Raw genomic sequence first — 17,981 nt, forward strand, 5'->3', positions numbered from 1 at the left:
CTCTTTTTGTGGTAAACATAGGACACTGAGCAAAGTTTTTCCCCTCTGAACTGCAATTTATTAAACATTTTACACAAAACCATACAGTATCAGCAATGTTTGCTTCATTCAAAAGAATTCAACATTTTATATAACATGGTTACAGTATAAAATCTCTAAGACAAAAGTTTCTTAAATAAAAAGCCAACATTTTCATCACTACATACGCTTTTTTTAAATGATAGACAAAACCTGATAACACAAATGGAATTCCTTGGTCTCTTGAAGAGATGGGTTTGTTCAATGTTTTTCCTTTGATTGGCTAAATGATACAAACACTTTCCCTTTCTCATTGGTGTTACTCAGCTTCTTGTCCTCAGAAGGCCGACTAGATCGTTGCAGTATTGGGGATGTCATGACTTCATATGTGTCTGGCCTTCCTACCACCTCAAACACAGCAGCTGATTCACTATCAGACTGTTTGGTGACAAATGTTGACGTTACAGACGATACAAAAACGTTGCCAAAGCCATCTGTCTCTTTGTATGTTTCACTGACAGTTTTTGTGCCAATTATTCCTGCAGGTTCCTCTGGAACTGTTTGCACCTCCAGCATGCTGACCTTGCGTTTTCCCGGGCTGTGAACAGATCCTCGGGTCGGATCCCCTTGACCATTCCTCTCTGGTGCTGGTTTGAATGTCGTCATGGTGGGCTTCAATTGTTCAAGAGGCTTTCTGGCAGCTGAATGAATGGATATAAACGATGGTGATGACTGGGAAGACGACTGTTGAATAACCTTGTCGTTTGCTTGCCTGGCTGCTTCTTGCTTGGGAAGACTTGGGTCACAGGGGTGGTTTCTTGTCTCTTTTCCTTGACCTGATTTGGCCTTGCTTGACACAATGCTGATTTTCCTGATATTGCTGGCAGGTTGAACATGTTGCTCTGACTTCAAGGATTCATCAAAAAGTCCCGACAACCCTGCGATATCTGCCTCAGATTTCAGGTTGGACACAGAGTACAGCGCTTTTTTAATGACCTCCTCAATGTCGAGGAGCCTCGCCAAAGTTTGCTCCTTCAGATTTATTATTTCTTTGCTTGCCTTCTCCAAATCTTCAAATGCAGTTTCAACCGAAGAAACACTTTCTAGATCATCATCCTGTGTCTCAACTTTGCTTTGCTTTGAATTTTCACTTGATGAGACCATCCAACCGGGGACATTATTACAAAATGTCTTTAAGGAGCTAGCATCTACATGACTGTTTTCTCCTTCTATCTCTTGCACCTGAGACAAGATTCCCTTGAGTTCCTCTCGTTTCCTCATATTTTCAAATATTTCCATGGCCGCCTTCACGTTTCCTTTCAAGATCTCTTCCATGTGCACAGAAAGCCTCTGTCGTCTCTGACTTTCTGTCTCTCTGCCTTTCTTCTGTCTTAAAACGACTTTATTCTCATTGTCATTGGTGGCTTTTGTTGTTTGACATGCACTCGCCGCACTGTTTGTCTCTGACACGTCACTCTCGAAGAGTTGTTTTTCAAGAGGTGCGAGGTTTGAATTACAGTTTTGCGCAGTACTGGTGTTTTTGATTGGTTTCTTCACCTCACCTTTGACATTTATGACATTTTTTGGGCCTTTGGCTTTTTTGTTCAGGGTCCCACTGCCCGTTCTTTCAAAGTTATTGAATGCAGCCTGCAAGCTCATGTTCATTTCATTCTTGGAATTGTTCTCATAATCTTTCATGCACTTTTGTATCTCCTCCGCTGCATTAATTTTCTGTATGACATTTCTCTCCATCTCCAATTCAGTGGTATTTGACTTTGTCACATGGCATTTCGATTTTTCATCACTCAGTGCAGTCATGTACCTTGTGTCTTCAGCGAGCCTGTCAGTGGGAAGCTGTGTGTAACGTTTAGCATTTTGGTGGGACACTGGATTGCTTTTATTTGCAGGTGACAACTTTAGATCATCTATGGCTGCTGGTTTAGTCCATTGTGGCTTTGGTGGCAAAGCTGGCTTCAGGTTCTGTGGTTTCTTTAGCAGGTGCGGTGTAGCCGTTACTACTTCAGAACTGGACGATTTAGAGCCTCCATTTTGTTCCGGGTAGCATGTTGAGTTCTGAGCTGAGATCGACGGTTGCACTTCACACGTTACTGAAATTGAAGGAAACAATGTTGTGTCAGATGGAGATGTAGACACTACAACACTCTGCTCGTGAACAGCCTTGCTCCTCTCTGAACAAGCTTTCCCTGAATTCCTGTAAAGCATTGCTGATTTAAAGTCTCCCTTGGAGACGTTTACACTGGACTTCTCAAGTGATTGCAATGCTAGGTGGACATTACCTCTTACAATAGCTTCTTTATCTGGGAGTTTTTGCTCCATTGCGGCACAATGCAGAGATCTAATTGCTGATTTTATATCTCCTTTAATACCATCTTCTGGCTCATCTTCTGTTGTCAGACCATTACATTCATAACTTAGAAAATGTGGTTGTGCTGCACTATAATTGATTAGAACTGCACTATGGGATTTGTCTCCCTGTTGACAAGTATGTAAGGAAACATGGCTTTCCAAATGTTTGACTGCATCACTGACCTGTGGACAAGTCTTGATTTGTTGGCTTCTGGAGGACGAAGCTGATTGCGTAACCGCCATTGAGCTTCCTTCTTGTGCAGAGACATCCAGGTTGTATATTTTTCCCGGAGCAATGACTTCTCGATCCGCTTGCATGCTTTGCTGCTTGGCCAGCTGCAGGGACTTTTTAGCTGCCTTCACATCTCCAGATGTGATTGTCTCTTTTTGTACTTGACTTCCTTCTGGTTCAAGGCACTCAGATGACAAGTCCATATCATAAATAGTTCCAGGTGTAATGTTCTCCCGTTCTATACTCATACTCTGTTGCTTTGCAAGTTCTAATGACTGCATTGACGCCTTAACGTCTCCAGCCACAATTTCCTCTTTTTCAATCACTACTGATTGCTTTGTTGCAAGTTGTTGCTTTGCTGTTGAAACATCCCCAGGAATGATTTCATCCCGTGGGATGCAGTTTTCGGCAATGAATGAGCACTCTGATGAAAAAACTTTTTTGGTGTTCTTTACATCCCCTGGCAGGACATCTGAAATAGTTCGCTCCACTGCTTCCTTTTGCTGGCACAGACTTCTTTTTGCCTCCCTCACATCCCCCTGTATAATCTCAATTTGATCCTTGCCAAGAGTTCTGTGATCAACATCATCTTCTGATGCCTCAGAATGAAGGCTTTTCAGGTATTGCAGATCTCCTTTCTCAATGCAACTTTTGTACAAGTTTACATTCCCCTTTTCATTTTCATCTATTCTACATGTTGTCGCTGTTCTTGGACTGCTGGCCGTTGCTAACAGATTTCCGATGGCAGACTTCACATCCCCTCTTTCAATCACATGACTTTGGGTATCGGTTTCACTGTGGCTTATAAGTGAATAGACAGACATATCTGCTTGTCCATCAGCGGTCTCTTGCATTAGGATTCCTTTCTTGAAGTTCTTACCTTGGATAAGTAGTTCATCAATCATATGAATCGTATTTTGTAGTACTTGATCCCGATCAATGACACATGACTGATTGACTGGAAGTTGAACTACGTTGGTATTCACGTTTCCCTTTTCCACTTCTCTAAGAAGTGTAACTTGTGTGTTGCTTGGTTTAAGTAAGAGCTGTAAAATGATGTTCCGGAGATTGCCCTCAACAACTTCTTCTTTCTGAATTTGAACTTCACGAGTGCTTCCCAGACTGAATTTTGCCATGGTAACAGTTTGACCTTCTTTTGCTTCAATTATTATGCCACTTGAGACAACTACATTCAATTCACTTAAGAATGACATGGTGTCAGTGACACTGCTGGAGGTGATTTTGTCCAGTGGGGTTGTCTCAAAAAGCCAGGTTGTGCACTTGACATCAGATTTTGGGATGATTTCCTCTGAACCTTGGGAAGATGTTTCTTCTGGCTCCTTGATTTTGTCCAATGGCTGTGATTCAAACAGCCAAGTGCAGCGTTTCACATCTCCTTTCTGGCTGTCTTCTCTGTGGACTGTTTTGACTGGACCTTGCTCTTGAGGTTCTCCCTTGAGACTGTCAATTGTTTGATTCTCAAAAAGCCAGGTGGAGGTCCTAACATCTCCATGCTGAACGTCAGTGACACTAACCATTCTTACAAACTTGTTTGATTCTTCAGATTCAAACATCTTTTTATTCAACTGCACATTACAGCTCCCAAAGTCTTCAGTGACTTTAACAGTAGGTTCTTCTCTGCTTGTAAAGGAGTCCAGTGGTTGTGTCTCAAACTTCCATCTGGCTGATTTGACATCTCCTTTCTCAACATCCTCTTGAGTGACAGCTCGGATCACATAAACTTCATTTTCTGCCTTGATGGCCTCTAGGGGCTTTGTCTCAAACATCCACCTGGCTCCTCTCACATCACCACTCAAGACTTCATCCTTTTTTACAGTTGTCACTTCATGAAACTGTCCCTCTTTGTCCCTAATGGCATAGAGTGGCAGGGACTCAAACATCATTGTACTGGACTTCACATCAACATCACTCTCCAGCTGTTCTAAACTGACTGACTTCTGTTCAAGAGGTTGCTCATGGATTTTGTCCAGTGATGAGGTTTCAAATACAAACTTTTTGCTCTTTACATCACCGCTCACAGCTTCACTGTGTTTCTGAATGTTTGCATCATCATTGTCCTTGTTGATTGTGTTCATGGGACAGTTCTCGAACAACCAAGTGAATTTGTGTACAGATCCTTTCTGGATGTGATCGTCGTCGTTGTGTTCATCACATGCCATCACCATTTCTGATCCGATTTCGTCAAGGGACTGGGATTCAAAAAGTTCTTTAACTCTTGAGACATCTCCTGACTGAAAGTTAATTTGGCTGACACATCTTACATCTTGTTCCATCAGGTCATTTCTTGTTCTATCCAGGGTCTCTGTTTCAAAAAGGTGTTTGACTGTTTGAACACCTGTATTGGATTTTACAGACTCCTGTATGGTGGTACAGAGGTTTAAATTGTACTCCTCGCCATCTTTTATGCTGTCTAATGGCTGTGATTCAAAAAGCCAGGTAATCGACTTAACGCTAGCATTGTCAATGGTTTCTTTGTCATTCACTTTCTCCGATTTGTCATACAAAACATCCATTGGTTGTGTCTCAAACAACCATTTGCATGCCTTGACATCACCTTTACAAGGTGTGGCTCCAACAGAATGGCTTGGCTCCATCTGGTTGAACTTGGAATGAATTCCATCTATCGTCTGGGTTTCAAAAAGCCACTTTGCCAACTTGACATCACCCTTTGTGTCTTCCTCTCTTGTTATGCCTTTGATAACCTCAACATTTTCCTTTCCTTCCGTTAGTTCATGTAACGGCTTGGTCTCAAACATCCACTTGTAGTTTTGAACCTTTCCCTTGATTACTTCCTCACGGCTGACGGTTGTTATCTTGTGGAAATTTCCAGAACTGTCTTTTATAGCATACAGAGGAGAATTCTCAGCAATTTGAGTTTCTGATGTGTTGTTCTCCTCATCACAATGAGCAATTTTACTTAAAGGAATTGTTTCAAAAAGTTGCTTGAACCCCCTAACATCACCCCTTTCAATCGATTCTTGTTTTACCAAGGAACTCTTTCCAGTGGCACATTTCTCAAATACATATGCTTTGTCTTTAATCGCGCCTTGCTCATCAGCTGAAGGGGTTATTTTCTTCAAACACCCAACTTCATAGCTATCATTTAGCGTCTCCATGGGTTGAGTTTCAAACAGCCAAAGAGATGTCTTGACATCTCCTCCAATAACTGTATCCTTTTCCATTGTCTTTTCCTCTGCATTTCCTCTCAGTTTTGCAAGTGGTTGCATCTCAAAGAGCTTTGTCTTGTTGGTAACATCAGCCTCTCTTGTGCAGTCAGCCAATGTGCCCTTGAACACGTCCATTCCCGCAACCTCTTCTAAAGTGTCAAAAGACTGAGTTTCAAACATCCACCTCTTTCTGTCCACTCCACCTCTGTGTCCCTCCTCAAGAGATATGCCCCGAATTATTTTCACGCCATCACTTTCCTTGTTAATCAGATCCAAAGGCTGGGTTTCAAACAGCCAACGAGCACTGCTCGTGTTGCCATCGTTGATCTCCTCTCTGCAGATGGATTTGATTGTATGGATATTGCCACTTTTGTCTTTAATGGCACAGCTCGGTTCTGCCTGAAAGAGTTTCACGGTCTTTTGGACATCACCTTTTTGCTCCTGGAGTTCGGACATCAGTTTCAAGAAATTATTGTCCTCTATGGAATTACAGCGCCCAAAGTCACTTAGTGGTTTGGTCTCAAAAAGTAGGCGTGTCCCACTTACATCTCCTGGCTTGATGGGCTCTTTCAACACGGCTTCAACCAGTTCGCCATCTTTTTTGTTGAGGGAATCTAAGGGCTTTGTTTCAAAGAGCCAGGTAGATGTTCTCACATCCCCCCTTACTGAATTCTGCCTTTTAGTAAATGCCTCTGAAATTTGAGGTCTGTTATCACAGTGCTCAAACATGGAGGAGGTGCCTCTGACATTTCCACCTGTTAAGTTCTCTTCATCCAGCATCTTCTTAGTTGCATGAGGATCCCCGATATTATCCAGATTCCAGTTTTCAAAGATCCACCTCATTGACTGTACTTCACCCTGATACGCTGCTGTTGCGTCGGTGTCCTCTGGCTGCACTGCCTTCATTATGTCATCATCGACAGCATCACCAAGATGTCTGATATCTGGGTGGATGTGTTTGAAGAGCCGCTTCAGTTCACTCTTCTGCCTTTGCTGGTAGTATGTGGAAAAGGTTTCTTTAGGTGGAGGTACAGGGAGGCTAGTTATTGCTGAGGACCCTTCATAGCCAAGGGGCCTTGCCGGTACCGGAGGAGGAGGAGGTGGTGGGAGAGGAAGTTCGTCTTCATCATGAGATGATTCCAAAACTGTGACTTTCCTGGCTGGCTCAGCCATCTTTAAATGAAAACAAACAAACAGAACATGCAAAAATGTCAGTACTCATTCAGTAGAACCAATATCAGACTACATGCATATGTTTAAATGGCATGCAATTAGTATGTAAGTCAAGTCATACATTACCTTCCTGTATGCTCGCTTGATGTTTGTCACTGCAAACCATCCTCGTCACACCAAGGTTAAGGAAAACTCTACACACAGCTATTAGCGGAGCAAAGGTGATCTTCAAAAAAAGATTGTCTTTTTTCTCAGCTCTCTTTAACATACACTAGTTAAGAAAAGTTAGAGATACTGGTCTTTTTCGAGGGAAATATTAGGATGAACTACAACGCTCTATAACCTTTACAAGTGAGTTAAATTTGACCTTTCACTTCAACGTTTTAGTACTTTTTTCACCCCTTTCTGTTCTCTAACAAGGAGCCGAATGGCAAAACTCACAACAGCCCCCCTTCCCCCCAAAACCAACAGATATCCGCATCTATGCCTTTCTGTGACTCTTCCAGTCTATATGTATCTCGGATGCAGTCTAATGTTAATAAATTAAGATTTGTGTTGGCCTTATTTGGTCGAAATGTTAACAGCATTGTTCCAATGCCAATTCTAATTGAACCAGGAAATGTATTGATCGATACATGGATCAAACATCTGTTGTAAATGTTGCTGTTCATCTAAGTTCTAAAACCCGAAATGATCAGTTGGACATGTGCTTTCAAACACCTAGAGAAGGTCTAATCTAGTTCACGCGGAAATGTTATAGACCATTTTATGTTCATCCTGAAATTTCGTGTGAAATCTGAATATCCCCTACTTGAGAAACTTTGAGAAGATGAGTGTCTGTGAACTACAGTACTAGTACTAGTACTAGTATCATCTCACTTTACTTTGTTCAGGGCATCATGTCACATATCCACACGTTAACTATTCAATAACCTTGGCTACCAAAGACCATTAAGCATTTTTTTTCTGTTAGAATTTCTGTACAGTTATCATGCATACATCTTAAATGTAGTTGTATAAATTCTATAAGTTAATGTACTATGACTATGTTACTTACAGTAAATAAACTAAGGATGTTTATTTAGATTATATGTATATTTTTAAGTTATGATCATAATAATAATAATTTTAGGCATTACAATATTGTTCTAATTTGTTCTAGATTCCTATTTTAAAAATATATACTGTAAATTATCAGTAGTATTTTTGTACTATGCTATGTGTTACCCCTACGTAAAAATGAAGTGTCTCTGTAGTCAAGCAAGCACGGGGTCAGTTGTACTACACTCATTCAAAAACAAACAAAAAGACACTCAAGAATTACCTTGCTGCTTTTAATCCTGGTCCCTGATGTACCAGTCAATCCCTGCTGACATACAGAAATGTTGTTTGGATGTGATGTTAAAACACATTTTATTATGTACACTAAAATTTAACATATCATTTTTTTTAACTCATTCACTGTCAGCCCAGTTAGAATAACGGTTCTTTGACCTCTGCCATCAATGGCAATGGTTAATAATGAACCGTAACATAAATCACCCCTTCATTGCTATTGTAACCCTTTTGTTTGGAGATGTAGATTATACAACAGATGTATTGAAAATGTTGAACAGCTCCATTTGAAAGAAAATAGTGTTCACTTCCTATTGAAACCCACGGGCCCAGCATGTGGTGAGGAATGACAAGCATTTCAGGAACTTACTGATTGTGTTGAACCTCCAATGGAGTGAATGGAAGCTGCTCTTGACAGATAGAGAGCTGATTTGTCGCTAACAGAGGAGCACGTCGATATCCTATTGCTGCCTTGTGTTGTTAGGATGCCCCTTTTGGTCAGTGATGTAAATGTACTATATTTGTCACCTGCAAAAGTAAAAAAAAAAAAAAGGAACAAATGAGGAAAACCCTCAAGAATAGTTAATCGTAATACAGTTTACACCTTTCTGAAAACCAAAAATAATCAAAGTAGACAAAGTAAAAATGACAAACACTGTGTGTGCATTTATGGTGCTGTTAACAGTGCATGTATTTATAGCGACAAGTGGAATCATATCTATCAGTTAACCATGGTTCCACACAATTAAACATTGGAGAGTTCAGCACTTGTATTGATCTCTGAAGCAACTTAGAGAATTAGACAGACGTATTGTAACACAAGCTTCTGAAGATTGTTGTGTTTGTTCCAACTGACACGACACATAAAGCCCACACATGTTGCCTGGAGTCAAGAGCAACAATCGACTGATGCCCAAGAAGGGGGGAAAAAAAACCAACAGCAGCAACTGCTAGCTCAGCTGTAGTGACACAGATTGTTAGCACATTGTTCATGTGAGCTCCGTGCCATCCAACTATCAACACCTGACCTGAAAGAATGCCACCAACTGACCTCAGGAAAAGTATGAAATGGACCCTACTTTTAACCAGAGGCTGAATTTCATTGCAACACTTGTGGAGCTAGGGTATTAAAATTCAGATTCAGATGTGTGTATATATAGTTGCGAAGTGGACAATCTGTGATGTCAACAGCTCACACTATGAATTATATCCTTTCCAGCTGTAAGTCATGGACACATTTGGACATACCTCCTCTTTTCACACAGTAAGCCCGAGCAGGACAAAAGGCCTGAGCAGCAAGCTGACGCCTCTCACTAGTCCGGATTTAAAACATTTTCATAGATGGGTGAGCAGACAGAATGAGGCACCGAGTGTAGCTGAGAGGTCAACTTGGTCCCTTGTATAATTATTCGCACCTCTATTACAGACTGATGAAACATCCACTCATCTGTAAAATGTAGTCCATCACCAATCTTAAAGCCAGATAACTAAGAGGTCTTTAATTAACTTGTGGATTTGGGAAGCATCTTCTGAATCTGAATGATTCGCACACATAGAAGTCAAAGCCATTTCTTCAGACATGTCTTTGATCAGTTCATTCTCAAGGAACGAGGAGGCACTATGCGTATTAGCAGTGCAGTAATGTGAGGGTGTTGTGGGCCACCAACAGCTGTACAAATGATGGTGAAATGTGGTTGGTATTCTCTCGAGGGCACCGCCTTCCCAACTATCAGCTGCTGGTGATTGTATCCACATTCGCAGACTGTAATGAAAACCGCTTTGCTCAAGAGGCCAGCCATATAACACCTACATAACACCGCCATAGCGTGTTACACTAGCGGTGGTGTGGAGTCATTACTAATTATTTTTAGGATGACTTTTTACTTTTGCTCCCCACATCTGGAAACAGATATGTACTTTGTATTCTTTACTTTATCAAAATAGGTTCATTACTCTTTCAACCTCTGCGGATGATGATGTAAATAGAGGAGATAAAGTATTTGATTGATTTTGATTGATTGAGGCCTACGAGTCTTAAGTGGGGGAAAAAAAAAAAACAGGGACAGCTGTGACATGGAGGAATGTGAACCATGGAGCAGTTATGCTATTTAAGGCAACCGGTTCGTAGAGGCAAGATATTCCCCGTCTATGGCCTTTTTTTAGAAAAATGTTAGATGTTGCCTACCAGAATGATTTTGGTTGAATGTGTTGTCTCATTTTTAAAAAAAATCGTAAAAATTAAGGTGTACGGTATTTGATCAGTTGTTCACGTGAGCTAATTTAGCATTTTTTTGTCACACAATTGATAACGTTAGCAAAGGTAGGGGAACACATTATTTTGATAGTATTGTTGAGCCAACGCCAGCTGGTTCTTTGACAACAATGTGGCATGTAACATTATTATTATTACATATATTATTATTATTTCTTCTTCTCGGTACAAGCACTAAAGCCTTTACGTTAGTGAAGGAGGGACACTATTTTGTTGACAAAAAACGTTGTTTTTCATCGTGCCAATTTATCAAAACTTGCATAATTAAGAGTAAAAACGAATTTTTATTTTTGTACTTTATAGTCTGTACATTTTCACTTTTACTAAAATACAGGAATACTCTTAAGACGTGTGTATATGTAAACTTTAGCAGGACTTTTTCTACTGCTTTTAGGACTGGTGCCGATTCAAACTTCATAATACAGTACTGTACTTTCATTGGTGAAATGATGATACTGTACTCAAGTGTTGTTGGTAAAAGGAGAATTTCAAAAGCAACACACAAAGCGCACACATTAGCCCCATTTGCATATGCTTAGATTCAATACTAGAGCTGTTATCATAAAATATTTGATGTGAAAAAATATAATGTTCTGTTTTCACTGAGTTTGATTCATAATTTATTGATGTGCTTAAGTGTACAGACTCAGTACTGTATCATACTGAGAGGTGTTTCTAATAATGCGGTCCTCTGCAGTAAATAGAGTAACCATTATAAACGCATAATTAAATGACCTTTTGGAGGGTGTCAATCAAAGCTCAGCATGATTATATTTTGAAATGAGAACCTGCCGTTTCACCTGTTGTTTTAGTGTGTGCACGATAACAAAGTGTCTTGTGAGTGTACATTTAAAGAAAATATACATTTGTTTCCTGATGAATCAAATTCAATGTTACGCTTCATTGACATGCTGACATAACATGTCAAATGTTTTGCTTATACTGCTTTATATCAAGAGAGATTTTGAGATTAATTAGCATTTGTTAACTTCTAACAATTATTAATTGCTGTTAACAATGAATATTATTTTTCCTGTAACCACAATATACAATTTAATACAATAAATACAAGTCTCATAATGATCAAATGAAGACTCGGATACTCACAAATGTTTTATCCAACGGTCTTTCTTTCTCCTTTCGTATTTGTGCTGTACGCTTGCTCCTGATGCTTCAGTGATGTGTGATAAAGTCTGACTCCTCTCTGTGTTTCACCCCGCACTGACTCCCCGCACTCCACTGGCCTCGGCCCGTGACAGCTGATTTTTATCAGAGCTGTCACCCCCACCCCAACCTAAGAGCGTCTATTTTGGGTGGGTGGCTGGCGCTTGCTATTCGACTGAGTCAATCACCTCTGTTAGTCACTAAAGGACTGGGGCACCCCTCCATCTCCCATTCCCACCAATACGTTGTCATTTCCAATAAAAGCACCCATACGTGTCTGTGGGTGGTTTGAGGGCAACAAAATATACATGGGCTAATAACACTGGTACGTTTGTGATAAAGTGGATTAAAAATAACAATTATGAGTTGTATCACTTCACAGGTTTGGCGTGCTGGGGCTTTTGTTGTCATCCACAGACAAATCATTGTACATTTTTGACTTACACAAGATCAAAGTTGATACAACCCAGTGTCAAAACACCAACTGTGCACAGATATGGTCTGGTCACCGTGCCAAAGTCTGCGTCACTCCTATCTTAAGCGGCTGTGCCATACGCATAGTTATGTATTTACACCGCGGCATCCTCATCTTTCTTTAGTTGATTCACGCCAAGGGCAACAGAACACTGCTGAGCCAATGGTGACATGCACTTTTTAGAGACCTTGAGGGGGATTTCTGGGCTACTACACAGTACTTGAAAATAGAACATTCAATACTGCCTGTGTGCCTTGATGTATTTCTGACTGTGACTGTAAGATTGAAATTGAGCACTACACCTCACCGTATGAGTATCTGGAAACTTTGTTGTAAGACTGTGTAAGGACATCTGTGGTCCTTCCTCCTTCCAACTGTGTCACCGTCTAGAATAGTAACATAAACAAAAAGAAAGGCCCGTATTCATTCACTTTCTTGTCCATAACACAGATTTATACTGATAGCACTATGGTAACCGTGCTTTAAAGCTAAACCTACAGTAAAGCAGGGGCGGAGCCAGAATGTGGCTAATGGGTGGGCCTGGAAAAATCTGGGTGGGCCTGAATATTTCTCTGACTGAGCACGACACATCGTATATTCAAATAAAATGACAAAGTGAATAATGAAGTTCAGATCTTCCTTACTTCCATATTATGCCATTCTTAATATTCAATAAAATAAAAAAAAATAACAACAAAACACAAATTCAAAAATAATTTAATAATAATTTACTAAAAATGTAAACGTGTATATTTTTTCATGAGTCTCACTGAGTGGGCAGTCTGTCAATCTGGGTGGGCCTGTGCACACCCAGGCCCACCCGTGGCTCCGCCCCTGCAATAAAGTGTTAGGTATAAATACTTACCAATACATGAATTAATACTGTGTTGAAGTTTACCCAGTAGTCCTTTTTGTACCACTAAATTACAATTGTAAAATGTGATTTTTATGCTCTGTCTTATGTCCTCTGTATTGTATTTTATGTAATTTGTGTTGTGCTTTTTTTTTCAAGAAAAAACAAAAAGAAACGGGGACACCAGACACTTCATTGTACTTTTAGACTTTCACAATGTAATTAGATTCAATTCAACACTTTACCTTCACCAACAAAATAATGCTTGATTTTATGTTATTTGGAGTAATTCATTTAACTAAACTTCTGAAAAGTCTTTCTAATATTTTGTCACTTGTGTACATACAGTAATTAAGAAGACCATCTTAGGTCAGTCAGAATGTTTTTAAAAAACAATTCAAACTCTTTGTTTTGAAGAATTTCTTTTTTGATGTTTCTTCTCTTTTTATAATTGGAGAACCTATGCTTTTTATTCAGTTATCCGTTGTATTCTTTTTGATCCATTGTTTGTTCTTTTAAATGTATTATTTAATAATAGGCAGCATGGTTGAGCAGCTGTCGCCATGTCTGCCTCATAATCGAGAGGTTCTGGGTTCGAATCTCCAGCTTCTTCATACATTTCAAAAACATGCATGTTAATTCAATTAAAGACTATGAATAGTCCATAGATCGGTCCTGGATGTACCCCACCTCTTGGTAAGCACAGCAACTCAAATGAGGACAAGCGGAATACAGAAAGGATGGGTGAAAGGAAAGCCAATTCAATCAGATGTATTCATTTAAAGTCTCTTTCACCCACTAAAGTCATTTTGTGTACTCAGATGTCTGTTGACCTTGTTTTCTATTACAGAAAGGACTTTGTGCTGTAAACGTGTTTGTTTGTGAGCATTGCTATATAAACGCATCTTGATTTGTTTGCTTGATTGAAACTAATTGGAATACTTAACCGTATGATATAGTAGATTTCTACACTAAAGCAAACTACTATACATCTATAAACATTACATCACTATCATACAAATCATACATCACTATCATTACATCAAATCATACAATGAACTCACTTTCACATGAATGCCGAATGATTCTGCTGCTAAATGGAAATTGTGGACTGAGTTACCGGTAATACAGCACCACACTTGACATTGCTGTGAAGTGGGCAAAGAGCGCCTTCCACCGCGATCTTTTGTGTCCGTGTAGCACAAGCACTTTGATTGAGCTCACTTTCTGACATTGGTTAAAAACTGAGCATCATTATCATCATAAAGGCAGGCCATATTAATGATAACGTGCTTGTATAAGATCACAGTAAGTAGAGTCGTATCATTGCAGTGGTGGGAAGTAAGAAAATACAAATATTTTGTTATTGCACAGAAGTTGATTTTTCAGATAATTGTATTTGTTTTTCTGATCATGTTTTACTTTTACTCCCTATTTGTGAACAGATTACAAATATGGGTAGAAGCAGGGGTGGTGGAGCTGTCAATAGATAGTGACAAGTCAGGGCAGGAGGTGCAAAGTATTTTCAGGCCGATAATGAGGATTTCTAACCTGTTGCTATTGAGTTTAAGGAAGTTGGTCTGCATCCATTTTTTATGTCTAGCAGGCAGTTGATGATAGTGGAGTGGGTGGCAGCAGTGATGGATTTGGTGGAGATGTAGAGTTGGGTGTCGTCGACATAGCAGTGGAAATTGACACCATGGAGGCGTATTATGTGAACAAGGGGAAGCATGCGTGTAAAGGATAAATAGGAGGGGCCGAGCACCGAGCCTTGGGGGACACCTTGGGGGACTGGACCAGTTTTGGACTGAGATTTATTGATACTAATGAAATGGTGGCGGTCAGTCAGGTATGATTTTAACCAGGAGGGGGCAGTGCCGGTGATGTTAAGGGAAGACCCGAGACGCGTAAGGAGAATTGAGTGATTTATGGTATCAAAAGCAGCACTAAGGTCAAGTAGGATGAGAATATTGAGGAAGTGGGTGTCGGAGGGGAGTAGGAGGTCTTTAGTGATTTTAAGAAAAGCTGTTTCTGCGTTGTGATGAAGCCAGATTGAAATGGTCCATAGAGGTTATTGGAGTCAAGGTGGGTTTTGAGTTGTGAGGCGACAACTCGTTCAAGTATTTTAGACAGAAATGGGAGATTAGAAATGGGATGATAGTTGTGTAGCATGTCGGGGTCGAGGCCAGGTTTTTTGAGAACAGGAGTAACAGGCAAGTTTGATGACGGGGGACAGAGCCAGTGGATAGGGAGGACTTAATTACTAAGAGGATAAGTGGGGTGAGAGCAGGGAGACACAGGCTTTGAATATAGTGTGGGGGGGGATAGGGTCTGGGGTGCAGGTGGTGGTCTTGAGAGATTTTTTTGTTTGTTTTTAGCATGTTATCAAAAAAATGCCTTGTCAACACTTTTTTACATTTTTACATCAGAGATACAAGTAAACTTTTCTAGTATATTTTTTTGCACTGATTTCGAATCTACCCTTGTTTGTTCTCTAGCACAGCATGATTTCATAATAATAAAAAATATATAATCACAATAATACAATATGTAATTTCGTCATGCATTTGGCAATAATTAAGAATTGATGGTTAAGTTCAGCAACAGGTGGAATATTTTTCTGAACCATATAGCTATAAATTAACCCATGGTAAAATCCATATTGTGCAAGATTTTATAGGTCAAACCTAAAAACAAAAAATGAAAATATCTCAAAAACCTGATGTGCTATAGAAAAAAGACGTTTTTGAAAACAGCGTCACAAATACGTTTGCCATCACATAAAGCCATCTCTGATTAAAATTTGCTGTCGACCAATGTAACTGAATTTCTTGTTTTGTGCTTCAGAGCCTGCGGTCACTTACCTTTTACTAAAGATGAATCAGCATTCCTAGTTTTCCCAAAGCATTTTACACAAGTATCTGTACTAACTAAAATAATATAAATAAAGTGTGAGTACTTCTGGCCCCCTCTGATATCACACCTGAGCATTCTTGTCGTGACTTCTTCTATCCTGCAGGGGGCAGTCTCCTCCTCTCTTGCCATTTCTTGCAGACACTGATGAGTTGAGGCTGGGGCTGCAGCTGGACTTCTGCTGCTGCTTGGCCTTGGACTCGAACAGCGCACACAGAGCTCTCGTACCTGAGTTCTCCCTCTGAGGGAGGAAGTCCATGGAGCGACTTCTTGACAATCTTGCAGTTCGGAAAGATCCTCCTAATGCCACATTGTGTATGTTCTCTGGGTCTCTCCATCCTCCTAAAAATCTGTCTGAAATCTGAAAGATAATTCATTTCAGGTGGGGTTTTTTTCCCAAATTGTATTCAGAATATACAGTGTTCCCCCACTATTTGGGGCAGATAGGAACAGAGCCCTGCTGCAAATACCGACCATCTGTGAGTAATTGTTACTCCCCTAAAAAGGTCCTTAATTACCTATCGATGGTGCAAGCACTAATTTTGTATTAGAGAGGGCTAGGCTAATTTAAATAAAGCCCCTCCCCTCACTTCAACATAATTTTTTGGCTCTAAAATGCCAAGCTTAGCAATACTTTTACAGGGCTTGAGCCTGAGCAGAAAAAGTGCAATTGGTAAGTTTTTCACCAAATATAAAAGGATAGGTAACCCCCTAAAAAAAAAAATGCAAAATGAGGATTAGGAATATGCTGGGGAACACTGTAATGACTTGTGTAAGGGTCTACCTGGAATTTATGTGTCATTTTTTCTTGACTCCTTTGGTCACCACAGCTTTGGTAACTGGGGGAAAATGGATTGTCACACTTTTAATGATGTTATTATTCAAAATTGTGGATTTCAGTTTAAAACATTGACAACATTGAATTCATAAATGAGAACCTGTTGACAGTTGCCCTAAAGACTTTACATCATAAAGAGTGTGTCTAGCTCACATTTCAGAAAAACTAAGAGATAAAATTCTGTGCAAATGCTTCAAGACTTCAAATTTAAAGCAATATATTGTGGTAGTAATGTAAACTATTCAGCAGTACTCTACATGGCAATTTTTGATTAACTAGGGTTTGGCCAGCAACTTTGTTTGGTTCTTCAGCAATTTAACTTCAGCCTCACTGCAGTACTGTCATAAGAAGGTAGGACAAAAATGTATCAGATGACAAATGATAATGTACAGGAAAATACAAAAGTAATCCTCTGAGGGAGTTGAAGTGTTTATTAAAACAAAGTGATTTGTCAGTATTTGAAGTTTGCAGAGTGTTGCCCAGCTATGCACATTGCAAGACTTACTGATGCACCAGCTGCGACACAGACTTTCTGTCCCAGCGGGTGGGAGCTGGCATGTCCCATGACCTCTCCTGAAGCCAGGAAAGGCTCCTCAAGGACTGCGTCCTCCTCAGGCCGAACGTCTCCATCGCATCTGCGCCTCTAACCTCAGCTAAAATGAAGACAATGTTGTCCGTGATGAAGTCAAGTGTGAAGTTTGAAATGCAAATGAATTAAAATATAAAAAAAACATTGACACCCGGTAACTAATATTGCTTTTTTTCTGAGACACTGACATTACATTTAAAAATTATTTGTGTTTGTGCTAATACTAGTCCTAGAATCTAAGGAAGTAGCTGGGCTTAGTTATTCTATAACAGGCAGTCTACAGTCACAGACAATCATATGACTCTGTCAATGTTTATGGTGTTCTCCAAACCCCAAATTACATTTAAATGTAAAAGTGTGCCGTCGGATTAAACAACATTTCTAAGTAGACGGTTGTTGCAAACAGCAGAATATTATAAATTAATAATAATTATTTTGGACATCCAATATTTTTAATTGTATAATTTGAAATTGTAAAATGTGTGCTCTGTATAGGCCTTAGACACCTCAACACAAAGTGCATTTTAACATGAAACTAATGTTATTTTATACAAAGTGCAGGAA

General features: G+C 39.8%; 1 protein-coding gene across 5 annotated transcripts; it reads right to left on the reverse strand.

Moving 5' to 3' along the window:
• Nucleotides 1-1,979: 1,979 nt before the first annotated feature.
• xirp1 (xin actin binding repeat containing 1) lies at nucleotides 1,980-17,458 on the reverse strand. 5 transcript variants are annotated; one of them, XM_086043156.1, is made up of 8 exons: nucleotides 17,334-17,458; nucleotides 16,775-16,829; nucleotides 16,061-16,351; nucleotides 12,532-12,610; nucleotides 8,684-8,841; nucleotides 8,303-8,344; nucleotides 2,569-6,978; nucleotides 1,980-2,126 (listed from the first exon to the last, which is right to left on the reverse strand). In XM_086043156.1, exons 1-8 carry the CDS (start codon nucleotides 17,456-17,458, stop codon nucleotides 2,124-2,126), a joined length of 5,163 nt encoding a protein of 1,720 aa, XP_085899282.1. In that variant the 3' UTR covers nucleotides 1,980-2,123. The 5 variants fall into 5 exon arrangements, with proteins under 5 accessions (XP_085899282.1, XP_085899281.1, XP_085899280.1 ...); XM_086043155.1 differs by lacking the exons at nucleotides 16,061-16,351; nucleotides 16,775-16,829; nucleotides 17,334-17,458 and adding an exon at nucleotides 14,142-14,283; XM_086043154.1 differs by lacking the exons at nucleotides 16,061-16,351; nucleotides 16,775-16,829; nucleotides 17,334-17,458 and adding an exon at nucleotides 14,142-14,283 and having other exon boundaries at nucleotides 8,303-8,347.
• Nucleotides 17,459-17,981: the final 523 nt, after the last annotated feature.

This window comes from Filicampus tigris, chromosome 10 (assembly GCF_054856515.1).
Source record: "Filicampus tigris isolate MCC_2025a chromosome 10, RoL_Ftig_1.0, whole genome shotgun sequence".
NCBI classification, from domain to species: Eukaryota; Metazoa; Chordata; class Actinopteri; order Syngnathiformes; family Syngnathidae; genus Filicampus; species Filicampus tigris.

What these genes read in the sequence shown, in the direction of transcription:
- xirp1 (XM_086043156.1), bottom strand. Translation starts at nt 17,458, where the DNA reads ATGGAGACGTTCGGCCTGAGGAGGACGCAGTCCTTGAGGAGCCTTTCC. An exon ending in AGTTTCCAGATACTCATACG is followed by an intron (nt 8,842 to 12,531) that starts GTGAGGTGTAGT and finishes TTACTTTTGCAG; the next exon opens with GTGACAAATATAGTACATTT. An exon ending in CCAGGATTAAAAGCAGCAAG is followed by an intron (nt 6,979 to 8,302) that starts GTAATTCTTGAG and finishes TTTCATTTAAAG; the next exon opens with ATGGCTGAGCCAGCCAGGAA.